Source organism: Pelobates fuscus, chromosome 2, assembly GCF_036172605.1.
Source record: "Pelobates fuscus isolate aPelFus1 chromosome 2, aPelFus1.pri, whole genome shotgun sequence".
In the NCBI taxonomy this organism is placed as follows: Eukaryota; Metazoa; Chordata; class Amphibia; order Anura; family Pelobatidae; genus Pelobates; species Pelobates fuscus.
In genome coordinates this window covers 50,146,541-50,164,215 of record NC_086318.1, presented here as the reverse complement: position 1 = coordinate 50,164,215, position 17,675 = coordinate 50,146,541, and the positions used below count along the sequence as shown (strand labels likewise).

The 17,675-nt window shown below is 39.7% G+C and overlaps 1 protein-coding gene across 1 annotated transcript; it reads left to right on the top strand.

Moving 5' to 3' along the window:
* The first annotated feature begins 6,072 nt into the window (after positions 1-6,072).
* MYCN (MYCN proto-oncogene, bHLH transcription factor) lies at positions 6,073-12,560 on the top strand. Its single transcript, XM_063440868.1, has 3 exons — positions 6,073-6,203; positions 8,608-9,417; positions 11,758-12,560. The coding sequence occupies exons 2-3, from the start codon at positions 8,667-8,669 to the stop codon at positions 12,387-12,389; spliced, it is 1,383 nt and encodes a 460-aa protein (XP_063296938.1). The 5' UTR covers positions 6,073-6,203; positions 8,608-8,666; the 3' UTR covers positions 12,390-12,560.
* Positions 12,561-17,675: the final 5,115 nt, after the last annotated feature.

Genomic DNA, 17,675 nt, shown 5'->3' with positions numbered 1-17,675 from the left:
ATGTAATGAGAACGAGTTTGATGCCTGCCAATGACAAATATGGCGGCTACGATCGAAACGGAAGTGACGTTGCGGCAAGTGCGATACGTCACTTCCGGTATTACGAACCTTCACAACAGCTGATCGGAACACCTTTTGCCAAATTTGGGAAACCGGAAGACATCAGGAACCAATAGGAAAGGACTCTCTGGGTATTTAATCAGCGGGAAATACAAGCAGGACACCGATTGAAAAAGCCTTTGTACAAGGTGAAACGCGTCTCGGAAGAGGACTCATTTCGGCACCATTCATTTATGGGAGCTTTTTATTTTTGCATTTTATGTAAGTGTTTTATAATAAATTAGTTTTTTATATTTGAGTCCACGACCTGCATCTATTTTCCTGCTAAAAAGAAGAGCAGTGCCCTCTTAAAGGCACACCATCTATTATACTGAGAGCCCAGTTTGGATTGGCTCTCTTAAAGGTGAGCAAGCATTTGTATTTGTTCTGGCACCATTTTGGGTTGAGGATAATACACTAGGACTTCGGTCCATTGTCCTTTTTTCTCCCTTTCTTTGAGGATTGCCACACAGTCATTGAAGAAGCTTGGTATTTGCTTTAAAATACCCCTGCGCTTATGATTTGAGCCTATCCCTTTCAGGCTCTGTACCATGTGAGTTTGTTACAACATAATTCTTCTCTCTAAGACCATCCAGTCCATATATACTACACCATTGTTTCTATTATATCTCTTTCCCTCCAGATTCTCTTATATTTATATCCCTTAATAAAAGGGTGTTATTTTATTCTATTAGCGCTCCACTGGGTCTTGTCTGTTGTGACCTTTCTACTTTCATCACCCCATTGTTCCGCATGTTATTGTGTTAAGGTTTGGAGGTACCTTCACGTGTGTTGAGCTGCTTAGTGGAACCAGGGTCTTCATTATATTATTATTTGAGCGTCTATACAGCACGGTTTTTTTTGCTATTAATTTCTGTAAAGAAATGTACCTTTTGCAAGCCAATTTAGTGATTGACTGAAACCGAATCTGAAGATTCAGAGACTGGAAGCCGTCAGTGGAGGAGTGGCGACTGACACTGGAGGTAACGTAAGGGTTAAACCATCTGAGAACGGTTTAACCCCTTGACATAAGAGTGCCTCTAGGCACCATAACAACTTAATTTAGATGCCTGGAGTGTCACTTAACATCTGATTGAAAATGAAACCATTATTTTTTTATGCAGGCTTGTGAGTCAAAGCCAGGGGAGGTAGGGATCGGACTGCATAAACAGAAACAAAAAGTGACAACTCCTAAAAGGCAGAGAATTAAGCAATTGAGACTTCAGTGGCATGATCTTTACACAAAATCGTCTCAATTAACCTAAAGTTGTTTGGGTGATTATAGTGTCCCTTTAACTCTACCAGTGCATATAATGATCAGTGTTTACGCAAATAGCTGAATTAGAAGTTACAAAACATTAGGCATGGTTTAAAAGTGAACATGTTGAGTTTTTAGTGAATTCCTGATAATGTATTGTTTAGTGCAGAACTGTGAATATATGTGTGTGAATAGGTAAGGTCTTTAATTTATTCTCTGGCATTTCCACAATACTTTTCCAACAGCCATGGCGTTTGTGCACATCTACCACATTGTTTTAACTGGTTTACTAACAGAAATTAATATATTTATTTTATTTTATGTTATTTTATGTTGTATAAACATATACACACACACAAATAGAAGTAATATTATATATAAAGAAATAGGGCAAAAAGATGGAAACGGTTGAATTGGAGAATTGCTCCAATCTAACCATTATGACCTAAATGTTGCAATTTATTTTTCAAATTACAGTTTAGTTAATAAGCCCTGAGGCAAATAAGTAAATAGTATAAGGACACCATTACTCAATAAAAATGCAAATTCATGAAAGTAGTTCAGTCTTTAATATAACAAGCAAACATATTGTGCAACACAAGCAGGTCCCCACATCTATATACACGTTCTAGGTGTAACTAGTGTTTAGGAAGGCACTCCTTGTTATATAAGTGAGGGATTCTGATAGCGTCCACAAGGTGTCACACTCTGTTCGAGCAAACCAGTGAACAGCAACTCCTTATTTACTAAATTGCTGATGCTGGCTTGAGAGGGTGGTCTCTCCTGTTACATAGCCTGTACCTTACTTTCATCAGCCCACACACAAAAAAGTGCAAGGGGGAATAAAATAAAACACTGGCGTGCCAAGTAGGCGAAAGATTATATCACTGGTTTCGCTTGCAATGACTGCTGCTAGAAACCATGATTTTCCATTTGTTAAGAAAAGTATATTCCTGAAATGGTACACATGAGTGTTAGCCTGGTCACACTCAGACATAAAAAAGCCTAAAGTGTGTGAATACTGTATGCATTTTCCTCAGCACCTTCTGTTCCTGTACATCCAACGTCTGTTGTTGCAGCTCCTTCTTTATTAGTTCACCTAATATACAGCGCTGTGGGTGAGAAAAAAAAATGAGCAGTAAAATGACTACCCTTGCGCAAAGTAAGAAGAAAACTTTTAAAACAGAGGTTCTACCTACTAAACCTTGCATGGTGGTAAACTAAAAAGAATGCACATGTTTAGCCAACAGAACAAAAAGGTTTTTTTTTTGTTCTAGATTTTGTCATGTGGAAATTCAAAAATGTCGCCATTTGTGGTTTAAGTAACAAACCCAAAAAGTGATCTTGTATTTAAATAAAAAAAAAAAATAAGGGGCTGCCTCACCGACTAGGTGGCTAATAGCTACAGCTTGCAATTTTTTACCTCACTAGAGAAAAGAACATGCCTGTATCTCTCCCTCCTGCAAACTTCAAAGTATAGAATAGAAATACTATATAGGAATATGCATTTCTAAAGAGGAAATACAATTTAATTCAAAATTTTACTTAAATCATCCAATCTGGTCCTAAACTAAAATTAGCCAAGGTGAGCATCACATTTTAACACAACAAATCCCAGCATTTACCCCTGTGATTTTTAGCAATAAAAATAAATAATATCCCACTTTGGTCCTGAGTTGAACTATGTTGCAGGTTCTAGAGCCAAAACGTCATCCACTGCCCAGGTCTATGTCAAGTTCAAGCATTTTAAGTTGAAATCTTCAGCCAATGTATATTTTTCTAGCCTAATATTAGGCAGTTATACCACTGCATATTAGACAGCAGTAACCAACTCCAGCCTCTGTATAATAAAACCACAAACCTTGAATAATATACACCACATTTAATTAACCCCAGCACATGAGAATAAACTCCAGATATTCTGCAACCCCCAGTTCCTATTTTCAACACAGTTAGCCTCTACGTTATCAAACCCTTGGTGTGTAACACCTAAACCAAATGTAGTACATTTTAGCAAAGTGCAGAACCCCACTCTGTATAATATGAATTGCCTGCAATACTCCGAAACTATTACTTTATAAAGGAAATTGCCTTCCATACTCTGTACAACACTGCCTGCAATACGCAGTGGTTCTCTGTAAAGCACTGCAATATGCAGTAGCTCTTTCTCTATACAACACTGCAATATCCAGTAGCTCTTTCTCTATACAACACTGCAATATGCAGTAGCTCTCTCTATATAACTCTGCAATATCCAGTAGCTCTCTCTATATAACACTGCAATATCCAGTAGCTCTTTCTCTATATACAACACTGCACTACGCAGTAGCTCTCTCTATATACAACACTGCACTACGCAGTAGCTCTCTATATATACAACACTGCACTACGCAGTAGCTCTCTCTATATACAACACTGCACTACGCAGTAGCTCTCTTTATATACAACACTGCACTACGCAGTAGCTCTCTGTAAAGCACTGCAATATGCAGTAGCTCTCTGTTTAACAATGCCTGCAATATGCAGTAATTCTCTCTGTATAATACCGTATGCAATGTGCAGTAGCCCTCTCTGTTTAACACCGCCTGCAATAATGTAGCAGGTCTCTCGCTGCATAACATTGCCTGCAATATGCAGTCGATTTCTGTTGCTCTGTATAACACTGCCTGTAATATGCAGTAGGTCTCTCTTTCTATAACACTGCAATGTGCAGTAGGTCTCTGTACAACACTGCAATGTGCAGTAGGTCTCTGTACAACACTGCAATGTGCAGTAGGTCTCTGTACAACACTGCAATGTGCAGTAGGTCTCTGTACAACACTGCAATGTGCAGTAGGTCTCTGTACAACACTGCAATGTGCAGTAGGTCTCTGTACAACACTGCAATGAGCAGTAGGTCTCTGTACAACACTGCAATGTGCAGTAGGTCTCTGTACAACACTGCAATGTGCAGTAGGTCTCTGTACAACACTGCAATGTGCAGTAGGTCTCTCTCTGTATAACACTGCAATATGCAGTCGATTTATCTTGCTCTGTATAACACTGCCTGTAATATGCAGTAGGTCTCTCTGTATAACACTTCAATATGCAGTGTCTCTCTGTATAACACTGCACTTTTTAGTAGATCTCTGTATAACACTGCAATATGCAGTGTCTCTCTCTATAACACTGCACTATGTCTCTCTGTATAACACTGCACTATGCAGTAGGTCTCTCTGTATAACACTGCAATATGCAGTAGGTCTCTCTCTCCGTATAACACTGCCTGCACTGTATAGGTCTCTATCTCTGTATAACACTGTATAGGTCTCTCTCTCTAACACTGTAGGTCTCTCTCTCTGTATAACACTGTATGGGTCTCTCTCTGTGTATAACACTGTATAGGGGTCTCTCTCTGTGTATAACACTGTATAGGGGTCTCTCTCTGTGTATAACACTGTATAGGAGTCTCTCTCTGTATAACACTGTATAGGGCTCTCTCTCTCTCTGTGTATAACACTGTATAGGTCTCTCTCTCTATAACACTGTAGGTCTCTGTATAACACTGTAGGTCTTGCACTCTCTCTCTGTATAACACTGCAATATGCAGTAGGTCTCTGTATAACACTGTATAGGTCTCTCTCTGTATAACACTGTATAGGTCTCTCTCTCTGTATAACACTGTATAGGTCTCTCTCTCTGTATAACACTGTATAGGTCTCTCTCTGTATAACACTGTATAGGTCTCTCTCTGTATAACACTGTATAGGTCTCTCTCTCACACTGTATAGGTCTCTCTCGCTCACACTGTATAGGTCTCTCTCTCGCTCACACTGTATAGGTCTCTCTCTCGCTCACACTGTATAGGTCTCTCTCATGCTCACACTGTATAGGTCTCTCTCGCTCACACTGTATAGGTCTCTCTCTCTCTCTCTCTCTCTCTCTCACTCTCTGTGTATAATGGCCATGTCAGCCCATCCCCTGCAGCCAGCCCTCCTGTACAGCAGAGCCCCTTCCTATCTGCCTCCCCCTCTCAGCCTTTGAAGCTGGGGAAGCACACCGCCGGCTGCTCGGTGAGCCGGAAACCTATGGGGCGATAAGTAGCGACCACCAGGGTGACACCTCCAGCAGCCGGCAGTGAGGGGCTGGGAGGGAGGGGAAGGGACACCAATGGTTTTGGCGCGAAATCTCTAGCGCCTCCCCTGCTTTCTATGGCAGTCAGTGGGATGGGAGGAGGAGGAGGTGAAATTGGGTCTCGGCTTTTCCCTGTGTCTCTCCCCCTCCTTTCTCTCGGGTGTGTCAGACGTTTTTTTTTTTTTTTTTTTTTAGTTAATAACATCCAACAGCTTCAAAGTGCATTCAGTGACAGTGTGCAGGCAGAGGGTGCAGGGTTAGTGCAGTGCATCCAGTGACAGTGTGCAGGGTTAGTGCAGTGCATCCAGTGACAGTGTGCAGGGTTAGTGGGCACTGCCTCCCGTGACAGTGTGTAGGGTTAGTGCATTCAGTGACAGTGCCTACAGTGACATACTGCATGCACAGGAATACAGTGCATGCAGTGACAGGGAGCATTGCAGGGATACAGTGCATGCAGTGACAGGGATCATTGCATGAATACAGTGACAGCATTGCAGGGAAACAGTGCATGCAGTGACAGCACTGGAGGGATGCAGTGACAGGGAGCATTGCAGGGAAACAGTGACAGCATTGCAGGGAAACAGTGCATGCAGTGACAGTATTGCAGGGATACAGTGGCAGGGTGCAGGTCTGGTGCATGCTGGATAGTGCACTACATTCACTGACTGGCTGTTACATTAACCCTGTAGATGCAGGGATAGAGCAGTACGGAGCATCGCAGTGACAGAGAGAGGTAAGTTTACACTGCCACTATTTACACTGCCACCTTATACAGTCCCTACTGCCACTATTTACACTGCCACCTTGTACACTGTCCCCATTGCCACCATTCATATTGCCACTATTTACACTGCCACCTTGAACAGTCCTTACTGTCACTATTTACACTGTCACCATTTACTGTCCCTACTGCCACTATTTACACTGCCATCATGTTCCTATTGCCACCATTCATACTGCCATATTGTACACTGTCCCCACTGCCACCATTCACACTGTCATCTAGTACCATCCACACTGCCACCTTGTTCACTGTCGCTATTGACACTACATCCAGTCTTAGCCATCCTCTGTATGGAGCATGCATTACACCCACATATTCAGCCAAACATACCCTCTGTCAGCATCTCTTCAAGTCCAACCCAACTTGCCCTCTGACAGCTTCTCCTACCTAGCATGCCATCTATGTCTACTGCCCCCTGTCAGCATCTGTAATCCTAAATACCATCTGCAGCCCTGCAAATCAGCTGCATGTTCTGCCCTCTGCCAGCATATCCAGCCTTGCAAATCAGCTGCATGTTCTGCCCTCTGTCAGCATATCCAGGCATACATGCCCTGTTTCTTATACCCTCTGCATATCCTGCACTCTACATTCAATGCAATCCTTCCAATCCTCAGCATTTCATGCCCCCTGTCTCTTTTACTCTCTGTGCTGTTCTTACCTCTGTATCTGCTACCCCCTGCATACTCTGCTCTCTGTGTCAACTGCTTTCAGCATGCACTGCTCTAAATATATCCTACCCTCTGCATGCCCTGCTCTAGATATCTCCTACCCTCTGCATGCCCTGCTCTAGATCTCTCCTACCCTCTGCATGCCCTGCTCTAGATATCTCCTACCCTCTGCATGCCCTGCTCTAGATATCTCCTACCCTCTGCATGCCCTGCTCTAGATCTCTCCTACCCTCTGCATGCCCTGCTCTAGATCTCTCCTACCCTCTGCATGCCCTGCTCTAGATCTCTCCTACCCTCTGCATGCCCTGCTATAGATCTCTTCTGCATACTCTGCCATCTGTCACATCTACAGCCTATACACGCTCACTGTATCACTATCATCAATACAACCCAAACAATCCTCAGTATCCCCATCCATATGCCTGTATATCAAACCCTAGACACCCTCTGCATCCCCTGGCATGTGTCTGCATTCCCATTCTCCTGCTTACCTTTTTTTTTTTTTTTTTTTTATAAACTACTCTTACCAACATCTCCTATTATTGCACAATGCATTTGCTGTTCTATCTGCATCTCCAATCCTAATTACTATCTGCATCTCCTATTCTCTACTGCATCTCTGCCTGCATTTGCCACTTTACATACCTTCTATCCTATATTCTAGTTTACATGCTGCTTGCACTCTGCCATATGAATCTGCAACTCTAAATACTGTTTATACATATTCCATTCTACTACTATTTCCTTCCAACTCTTCTGTCTGCATATACATGTTCCCTGCATCTCTAATCCTACATAATGTCTGAATCTTGTTCCTACTCCATATGCTGTCTGCATTTTACACCCCATATGCTGTCTGCATCGCCTCCACCCCCATGCTGTCTGTGTCTCTGCACAGAAATCTATACTCACAATTTTCCAAAAGAGTGCCTGCATCTCAGTTTCCTTGTACAATTAATATACTGCCACAGTCCAATTCTTCAGCCCTGCATATAGTCTGCTTTGCTTTTTGCTATGTATCACTTGTGTGGTCTGATAGGTACTGCTTGCCTTTTTTTCAGTAAGTCAATTGGGTTAGTGCTAGACTGCAGAATTTCATAAATGTTGTAAATAATTTTATGTGTGTGTGTGTGTGTGTGTGTTTAAAATATGCTTCTGTGTGGTTTTTACACAATCAGACTGATTTGAATTTTTTTATTATTATTATTATTATTATTATTATTATTATTATTAAGAAGTGGGATTGTGCTGCTAACAGAAATAGAGGTTGGAAAATTGGACACGATTGTAGATGATAGAATGCTGGAGTGATTGCTTGCCTTGATGATTTTTGTCATTTTGTGTGTGTTCTGTTGCCTGTGCTTTCATAGCAATGCATACAGGTTCAGTGGTATCAGGCAGTGGTAGTGAGTGCAGTAATAAGAGGCAATGTGGGAGTTGCTAATGATTGGTGCAGAGCTTTCCCAGCACTGCAGACACATCTATACATCCTCTGCCTGCAGCGCCTAGCACAGACTCCCCTAAACTCCATGGATCACTGGCATTTGCAGCTGCTGTTTTTTGTTATTCATTTCTAGTGCCACCCATACACAAGATCTCTCACGTCCATTCTCATCTACTATGTATTCTTGACTGGTGTCTCATAGTTTTTTTTTTTTTTTTTTTTTTTTTTTTTTTTTCTTCAGGTAGGAGTTGGCGTTCTCTTTGGATAATTGTATTCTCCAAGTAATTATTAGTTGGGAAAATGCCCGGCGTGGTGAGTAAGAACACAGATCTGGAGTTTGACTCCTTGCAGCCTTGCTTCTACCCAGACGAGGATGATTTTTATTTGTGTGGCCCGGATTCTGCTCCCCCAGGAGAGGACATATGGAAGAAGTTTGAACTGCTGCCCACTCCTCCCCTTTCACCCAGCCGAGCAGGGTTGCAGAGTGACCCACTGTCTCCTGGGCAGTGGCCCTTGCTGGATTATGGCTTGCCTGCTGATGGAGATTCTTTGGACTGGGCTTCAGAGCTTCTGCTGTTGCCACCTGAGACTGATCTGTTGGGGGGAGCTGGCTGGGGTTTACTACAGGGCACAGAGCTTGGCTTGTCTCCTTGCAACCTAAAGTCTATCATCATTCAGGACTGTATGTGGAGTGGATTCTCCGCCAGAGAGAAGCTAGAGAGGGCAGTGAATGAGAAGCTGGGAAAAAGTGCTGGTGCCACAGAACCTACCAACCTAAACCAGGCTGGCACCCCTGCCACCAGCAACATATCAGAACGAGGAGATGATTTGACCAACCCTGCCACACACTGTGTGAACCCAGCTGTGGTTTTTCCTTTTCCAGTCATTAAGGGGGAGAATGGTAGAGTTGTGCAGGCTGGATCTTCGAGCAGTATCGCCCCGTTATCCCCGAGCATATCCACAACCGTGCCTGCTGTTGTGCCAGTAAGGAGCTGCCCTCAGTCCTGCAGGACCAGCTGTAGTTCTGGCTATGACAGCCGCAGCGATTCAGGTAAATAGTCTTCTCTCTTTCTATTCTTTTTACAGACCACCTACCATTTACATGCTGAATTTGTTCAACTATTTGTTTTCAAAAGAAAAACGTGTGTGTGTGTGTATATGTGTGTGTGTGTATATGTATGTGTAAGCGCTACGGAATCTGTTGGCGCTATATACATGGCAATAATAATAATAATATATACACACACATTTACACATTGTGCGTCCCACTCGTCTGGTTACAATTACGTGCCTGTTAGTCCACCCATTGTACAGCGCTGCAGAATTTGTTGGCGCTTTATAAATATATAGTGTGTGTGTGAGTAACCTAGATTACTACGCAACTATCTAACACAATACAAATTTAGGATCTATGAGAACTCTTCCGAAACAAAAAATATTCACTGTCCATAGATAAGTGTTTTGCTATTTGGATGAGTGTAAGTCTCTTGAACACATAGCAAAACTAAGATCTGTTGTGTTGAAACCAAGTTGGCAGTGTTTACCTCGTAAGTTGATATAATTGTAGGTGATAACTGTTTCCAAGCCATAGGTAGTATGTTCTGGTTATTGTTGTGTTATGATGAGTTTTTGAGTGTTACCTGTAGAGAATAAATCTGGAGCAAAGTTCTAAACAGTGGAGCAAGCAGAAGCTGTTTGTTTACAAGGTGACTGTTCCACTCAGACAGAGTTCTACACTAAACTTTAATGTTGTCTAATTAAAATCCACATTGCAAAATGTAGGCTAAAATTGCTGTAAATTCTCAATCACAGCTTTCGATATTTTAGCCTAAATTATGCTGTTCATATTTTAACTTGCTACTGTATTAGTATTCGTGAATAACCTTGTTAGAATGTTGCTTAAAGCTGTTGTTTACCACCTTCCCATTTATATCAATAATCTGTCTGTTGAAAGTTTTGGCATGAATCATCTGGTAAAAGTATTTTTGGTTACCATAAATTTTAAGATACACAATTTCGGATAGTTGCTTTATTGAAGAAGGGTATCACAATATTCTGTCTGCAGCACTTTTTTAATGTGAAAGTTGTAGGGGGTTTTCTTTGTTTTTGTTCTGGATGTGAGTGTTCTTGGATTTTCACAAGACTACTAACAATGGAAGATTGCCTACCATTTTGGCAATGTATTTTTGGGCAATTTGTATTTTTTTTTTTTTTTAAAAGCTTGAGTCAAGGTTGTACTTTTTCATTTGCTCGTTTGCATTGGATGTATCTGACAAGTAACATGATTTTAGAAGCTGCAGGCACAATAGTCTCAAATCTCAAAATCCTTTTCTAGTGTGCATGCCTTTATAAAAACAAAATGTATATATGGTTTGCTGTATTAATCTATGGAGCCAGAAGGTGGCAGTATTCTTGGGTTTGAAAGGATTTATTGAATTACAGAGGCCTTTTTAAGCAGTTGAAGCAGCAGACGGGGTTACTGTATATCTAAAGGTAATCCTATCATGTTGGTTACTAGTAACAGATGCTTGGCAACTTAAATAGAGGGTTCTCAGGCAGAATTATAACACCATTTCCACCCTGTCCTTAAGTCGGAGAGCCACCCATTTATGTATGTGACATGCTTATTAGATGTTAGGGCACTCAATGTATTTTATGTATTCAGAGTGAGGTTCTGCATGGTTCAGAGTGTTTAACTCTCCCTCTTCTGGTGTAGCTTGCATTGTATTGTATGTTCTAACAGCAATGGCACAGTTAACAAGAGAATTGGCACAATGTGGAAAATCAATTCAGGGATGTTTGCTGGCTTCAAGAGTCTAGAAAAGTGGATTGTTAAACAATTGAGCTTATTTGTGCACACGGGGGCCATCATCATAAACTGCCTCCAGTCCCTTTCATGTTTGCGCCTTGACAGTTTTGAGTGAGGAAGTGCTTCCTCCAAACAGCTGTCTTTTTGGCAGTAAACCAAATCTCTGGCTTAAAGGGGCCCAGAGATCTGAGCAGGCACACATTCTGCCTAGGAACAAATCCAGCGATTGTCTGGACTTCCAGTCACACTGGCAGACGATTTGTAGAGTTATCGTATTTTTCCAAGTACTGTAAATCTACAGTTTGTGCCTTTTCTTGAAGCCTGTGGCTAACTGTACAATTTCTGTCACTATATTTAATGTAATCCATTTAGTGAGGTCATGACTAATGCATTATACCATAATGTAATTTTTTTTTTTTTTTTTTTGCACGTTACACCGTTTATAATATCCAAAAAATATCCATAAACAAATAACAAAAAGCTGTAATTTTTTTCAACACTTTTTGTAATGTGTCAGTTGTTTGAATGTGTATAGTTCGCCACCTGATAATTAACCTTGATGATTTGATTGTCTATTCCTAGATGATGATGAAGAGGAGGAGGAGGAGGAGGAGGAAGATGAAGATGAAGATGAGGAGGAAGAAGAAGAAATTGATGTTGTAACAGTAGAGAAAAGGCGGACTTCCTCCAATAAGTCGATGACATCACTCACGATTACCGTACGAGCGAAGAACGCCAACCTTGCTACAGCAAAGACCACACAAGGGGAAGTGATCCTCAAGAGATGTGCCCCAGTTCATCAACAACACAATTACGCTGCTCCCTCACCATACGTAGAACCCGAGGAGGTAGCCCCGCCTCAAAAGAAGCCGAAAAATGAGGTGACTCGTACAGTGAAGAGCGTAATACCACCAAAGTCTAAAAGCTCTAGTCCTCGCAACTATGACTCAGAAGACAGCGAGCGAAGGCGGAACCACAATATCCTAGAACGCCAGCGCCGTAATGACTTGAGGTCAAGCTTTCTAACACTAAGGGACCACGTACCAGAACTTGCTAAAAATGACAAGGCAGCTAAAGTGGTCATCTTGAAAAAAGCCACTGAATATGTTCATTCACTTCAGGCTGATGAGCAGAAATTATTGCAGGAAAAAGAAAACTTGCAAATGCGACAGCAACAGTTACTCAAGAAAATGGAAAAGGCTCGGACTTGCTAAGCTTTTCTATTTTTTATTCTCATTTTTTTGTTTTGTTTTCTCCTGTAAACGAACTGTCACTGCCACTTTGCACATTTTTTGAATCTTTAAAACAAAAGGCGTTTCCATGTTCCTGAATGTTGGTTTTATTTCAATTCAACTCACTCCGCAGTGTGTGTATATATATTTTTTGTTTTTCTAAAATCAACTGGATCACATTTTAAGGAGTTCATTAATAGACTTGCCAAATTATTTACTGTACTTTTTATATATATATATATATATATATATTTTATAAAATATATATTGTATACTTTTTAGAATTTTTTTTTTTGTTAGCATTTTTGAGCTGCTGACTTTTTTTTTTTTTTTTTTTTATTGATTTGTTATCCTGTTGTTTGTTTTTTTTCTTTAATTTTTGGTAGGGTTGGTTATGGTGCTTATACCGTTTTGTACAGATGTTACTTTTGAGGGTTGGCAATTGTACCTCTGGGTAAATTTCTGTAAATATCATTCATCCACTTGCCTTTTTGTACATTTTTCTTGGGCTTTGCTGGGATGCTATTAACTACCAATATTAAACTGAAAGCTCAGACCTAAGTACTGTAACACCTCAATGTTTGAGGAGCATGTTTTGTATACAAATATATTGTTCATTTCTTCCGTTATGTACTGTACTAATTCTTACAATGCCTGTATACTTTAGTATGATGTTGATACATAACTAAATTTGATACTTATATTTTCGTATGAAAATGAGTTGTGTAAGTTTTGAGTAGATATTACTTTATCACTTTTGAACTAAGGAGTTTTGTAAAGAAAATTATTATATATGCCTTTTTCTTAACCTGTTTTTTTCTTTGTTAATGTATTTGTTCATGGTTTTGGCACATTGAACTGGACAGTTTACCAATTCTGTGTCTTTTCTCATATTCTTTTTAAAAAAAATGTAAATTTTAGTGCTTCATCCTATAGCACTTTGAAATACCTCATGTTTATGAAAATAAATAGCAACAAAACTACACATGTGTGTTTTTATCAGTACTAACACTACAAATGTACAGTAAAATATAATTCAAATGTTAAACACAGATTTTAATCCTAGCGGTGTCCGAGTGATATATTCATTAAACAAAGTAAATGTACAGCATTGTAAAGTCTGCACTTTTATAATGTTATCTATGCTAATTTATGTGAATTGTTGCCACTCCTGTAAAATTGTTCAACACCGTAAAGGGTGGCTATGCAAACTTCAGGATTGAAAGTCCTCCAAGTGAATATAATAGAGGTCAAACAACGCTAAGGACACAGTAGTCAAAATATCTAGCATTTTCAGCAAACCAGTATCTATATATAAATTTTAAAGTTTGTTCGATATAACTTTAGCATGCACAACCGGCTAAGTACAAGGCGTATGACTTTTACGAACAGATAAGTATAGCTAGTTTGCTGGCAACACTAAAGTTATTTGGGCTTTGAAACCAAAGCATATGTGAGTGACTTGGGGAGCGAAACAGAGCAACAGAGGCTTTTTTTTTTTTTTTTTTTTTTTTGCAATTTGATTTGCACAGGAGTGTAAAAAAAAAAAACTTCCTCCACTGAAGTCAATGGGAAAACTGCATACTAAATAGCAGAGTAATGTTTTTATTTCTTTAGAGAATTCAGCCGTACATTGTATATTATTGGCAATTGAAAATGTTAAATGCAAGGTTCAGAGTTGTAAATGGATGAGAGATCCTCTCAAAAGAACTGGGAGAGAATAATATCATAGGACCAAAATTCAAGTATACTTAAAATATGCACTCTAGTACGATGCCCAAGGTTTAAAAAAAGCACTATAAAAATACTGCATTTTTATATATGGAATTGACAGGCTAAATTGACTAGTAGACTTTTTTTTGCTGTCGATATCTGTTTATATTGTGTTTTGATAGTGCCTTTTATCTTCTGTTTGCTGCTCCCTGTTACAATGGTGTCAAAATACCCAACGATAAGCTGACATCATATGTAGAATGTGGTTTAAACGTGGCAAATATTGCAATATCATTGCTTCTGCTATGCACAATCACGGCAATGCATCACTAATGATACTATATGTACATAGCATTTAATTTGCATCATGATTGAGATTCCATCTGAGTGAATTATTACCTAAACAACATGGCTTGTCCTTCTCTATTCAGCTCCTGTAACCCTAAGCAGTCTTCGTGCACCTTCAGTTCTAACATTTGTATTGTCTTAGCCTACATTTTGCAATTTGGCTTTCAATTCACTATTATTTTTTTGTTTGGTGAAAACGTAATGTTTTTTTCTTGGTACAACTAAAAATACTCTAGCCAATCGCACTACATTTTAATAGAGGTAAAAAGAACTTGCTCTTTTTAAAGTGACCCTAAGCACCAAAACACTGCATAATTATCTCCTTTTTAGGTGTTAAATCACATTGTTTATGCAGCCATAGTCACATTTCCCCTGTGGGTGACCTACACAGTCTCCCTACACACTTGCTATGAAGAAAGTTCTATGTATAAATTTTTTTTTTAATTGCCAGTGTGTTTAATTTAGAATTTCCTATCTCCTGCTCTGTTAATATCCTGAAGAAGACTTGTGTGTTGTTAAATTCAATTAACAGCTGGACATAACTTCTAAAGTAAGCACACTGAGCTGTAAAATCTGATTAAAAATTAAACCATTTTTTAATCAAAGCTGTAGCCTCAGGTAGGGGAGGTGTGGCTAGGGCTGGATAAACTTGATTAAGCATTAGGTTGTTTTGGTGCTTACAGTATACCTTTTAATTTCCTAGCAATTTATGTTCCTCTGATCATTTATTCACTTTATAGAGCACTTTTTGCATCCGGCTGTAGGGTTTTTCTCCTACTCTGGTCCTAAAGTCAAAGGTTTAATAATGAATCTACTGAATCAGCTAAACTGGCAGTTGTTCACTAGTAACAAGAGTGTGTGTACATTTTCTAAATGCGTTGCCCCTGGAGGCAGGATTTAGGAATTGAACACCGCAAGATTACTAACTGTCTAGAACACATAATGCTAAAAAAAAAAAGGGCCTGAGCTATGTTTCTGCATTTAAAATTGTCAAAATAATGGGGATTTTGTTATAAGCCAGTTCTCATTTCCATTGCATAAAAATGCTGGCTACAATATTTATTTTTATGTGATAGTTTGTGAATAGATGGCTCATATTTAAGGGTTACAGACCTTGGGGTACCCCTGCCAGACTCTGGATGGATACCGTTAACTGGAATTGTAAATTGCTACAGAGCCCCACTGGATGTTCAAAATAAATATCAAATGATCCTGGGAACAATTTGACAGCAAACATGCTAATGTTCAATGCATTAAACTAGGAATTGAGCAGAGTAAACAAATGGATTGTACATTTAGGGACAAAATAAAATGGCTAAGAAGAAGAATGTTTCCAATTTAGCTTATATGTTTCAATTCCTTTGTCATAATTCTCAATTTAGGGGGGGGGGGGGGAGAGAAACAAATTTTTGGGGCCTCATTACAGTTTGAGGTCAGGTGAAGAACTCATTAGTAACGATTTATCTAGGAGAAAACTAAACTGATATTTAGAATCTCATTTTTAAATCGATGAAACTAGACTATTTTCTGTAGAATTATTTAACTTTATAATAAGGTAATCTTTACAATATTATCTGAAAATGTATAACAATGGATGTAAATCTGCTTCCCGGTTATACAAACGCAAGGAGAGGAATAGAAATAATACATTGTTTGCACTGACAATATCCTCCTCATGCTAACCAACTCAGACTCCCAAACCCTTTTGTGGTAATCACAATTTATTCTTAAAATTAATTTCAATATGTCTGGATATTTAGCTATTCAGGTAACATACACATTGATTGCATGATTGTGTTTCAAGTTCAATATTAATTTCACAGAATTGGTAATTATAAACATAGGTATCCAATTATCAGATATTTATAATGAAAAAAATGTTTCATAGAAACCTAGAATGTGACGGCAGATAAGAACCATTCGGCCCATCTAGTCTGCCCAATTTTCCAAATACTTCCATTAGTCCCTGGCCTTATCTTATAGTTAGGATAGCCTTGTGCCTATTGCATGCATGCTTAAACTCCTTTACTGTGTTAACCTCTACCACTTCAGCTGGAAGGCTATTCCATACATCCACTACCCTCTCCGTAAAGTATTCCTTCCTGATTTTATTTTTAAACCTTTGCCCCTCTAATTTAAGGCTATGTCCACTTGTTGTATAAGTTTTTCTTCTTTTAAATATAGTCTCCTCCTTTACTGTGGTGATTGCCTTTTTGTATTTAAATGTTTCTATCATATCCCCCTGTCTCATCTTTCCTCAAAGCAATACATGTTAATATCCTTTAACCTTTCCTGGTAAGTTTTATCCTTTAATCCATGAACCAGTTTAGTAGCCCTTCTCTGAACTCTCTCTAAAGTATCAATATCCTTCTGGAGATACGGTCTCCAGTACTGCGTACAGTACTCCAAGTGAGGTCTCACCAGTGTTCTGTACAATGGCATGAGCACTTCCCTCTTTCTACTGCTAATACATCTCCCTATACAACCAAGCATTCTGCTAGCATTTCCTGCTGCTCTATTACATTGTCTGCCTACCTTTAAGTCATCAGAAATAATATCCCCTAAATCCCTTTCCTCAGATGTTGAGGTCACAACTATCAAATAGTATGTACTCTGCCCTAGGGTTTTTTTACTTTCAAGATGCATGACTGCTGACTCCTTCGATCACCAAATCCCGTTACCCTTCCATTCCCAATAAGTAACGCAACACCATGTTAAGTGGGTAATGGCAACGGCCACAGCTTTATTTAAACCAGCATAACCAAATACTGTCAGCTGCTGGTTTTACCCAGCAGACAGGTACACTTCTTCCAGAGCCTCTTCAGCCTGTCCTTCGTCATCAACCAAATTCAGGCTGCGACTCCCCAAGCCCGTCCGGGTATTATTCATTTACCAAACTTGCTGGCGCAGGAAACCCGCAGCTGTGACAAAATGAGAACAAAGGAAACACAACACAAAACAACAGTTCCAGAAAAGAACAATTAGGGAGGGTGGGTGGGGAAAGACACTGCCAGGCTCCCTCAGCATTGTTCACCAGTAGTCTGGTAATTTTCCCCAGAATTCCATGCTTTCAACTGTAAAACCAACTGTATCCTTTTGGTTGCTATGCCAACTCCTCAGGGCAGCAGTCATGCTCCCCCCTCCCTATTCGCTCCGGGGGTTGGCCTTGACTGCTGACTCCTTCGATCACCAAATCCTGTTACCCTT

Bases quoted from the DNA above. Each gene is read 5' to 3' on its own strand.
- MYCN (XM_063440868.1), top strand. From the start codon at position 8,667: ATGCCCGGCGTGGTGAGTAAGAACACAGATCTGGAGTTTGACTCCTTG. The intron at 9,418-11,757 runs GTAAATAGTCTT...GTCTATTCCTAG, and splicing joins TGACAGCCGCAGCGATTCAG to ATGATGATGAAGAGGAGGAG.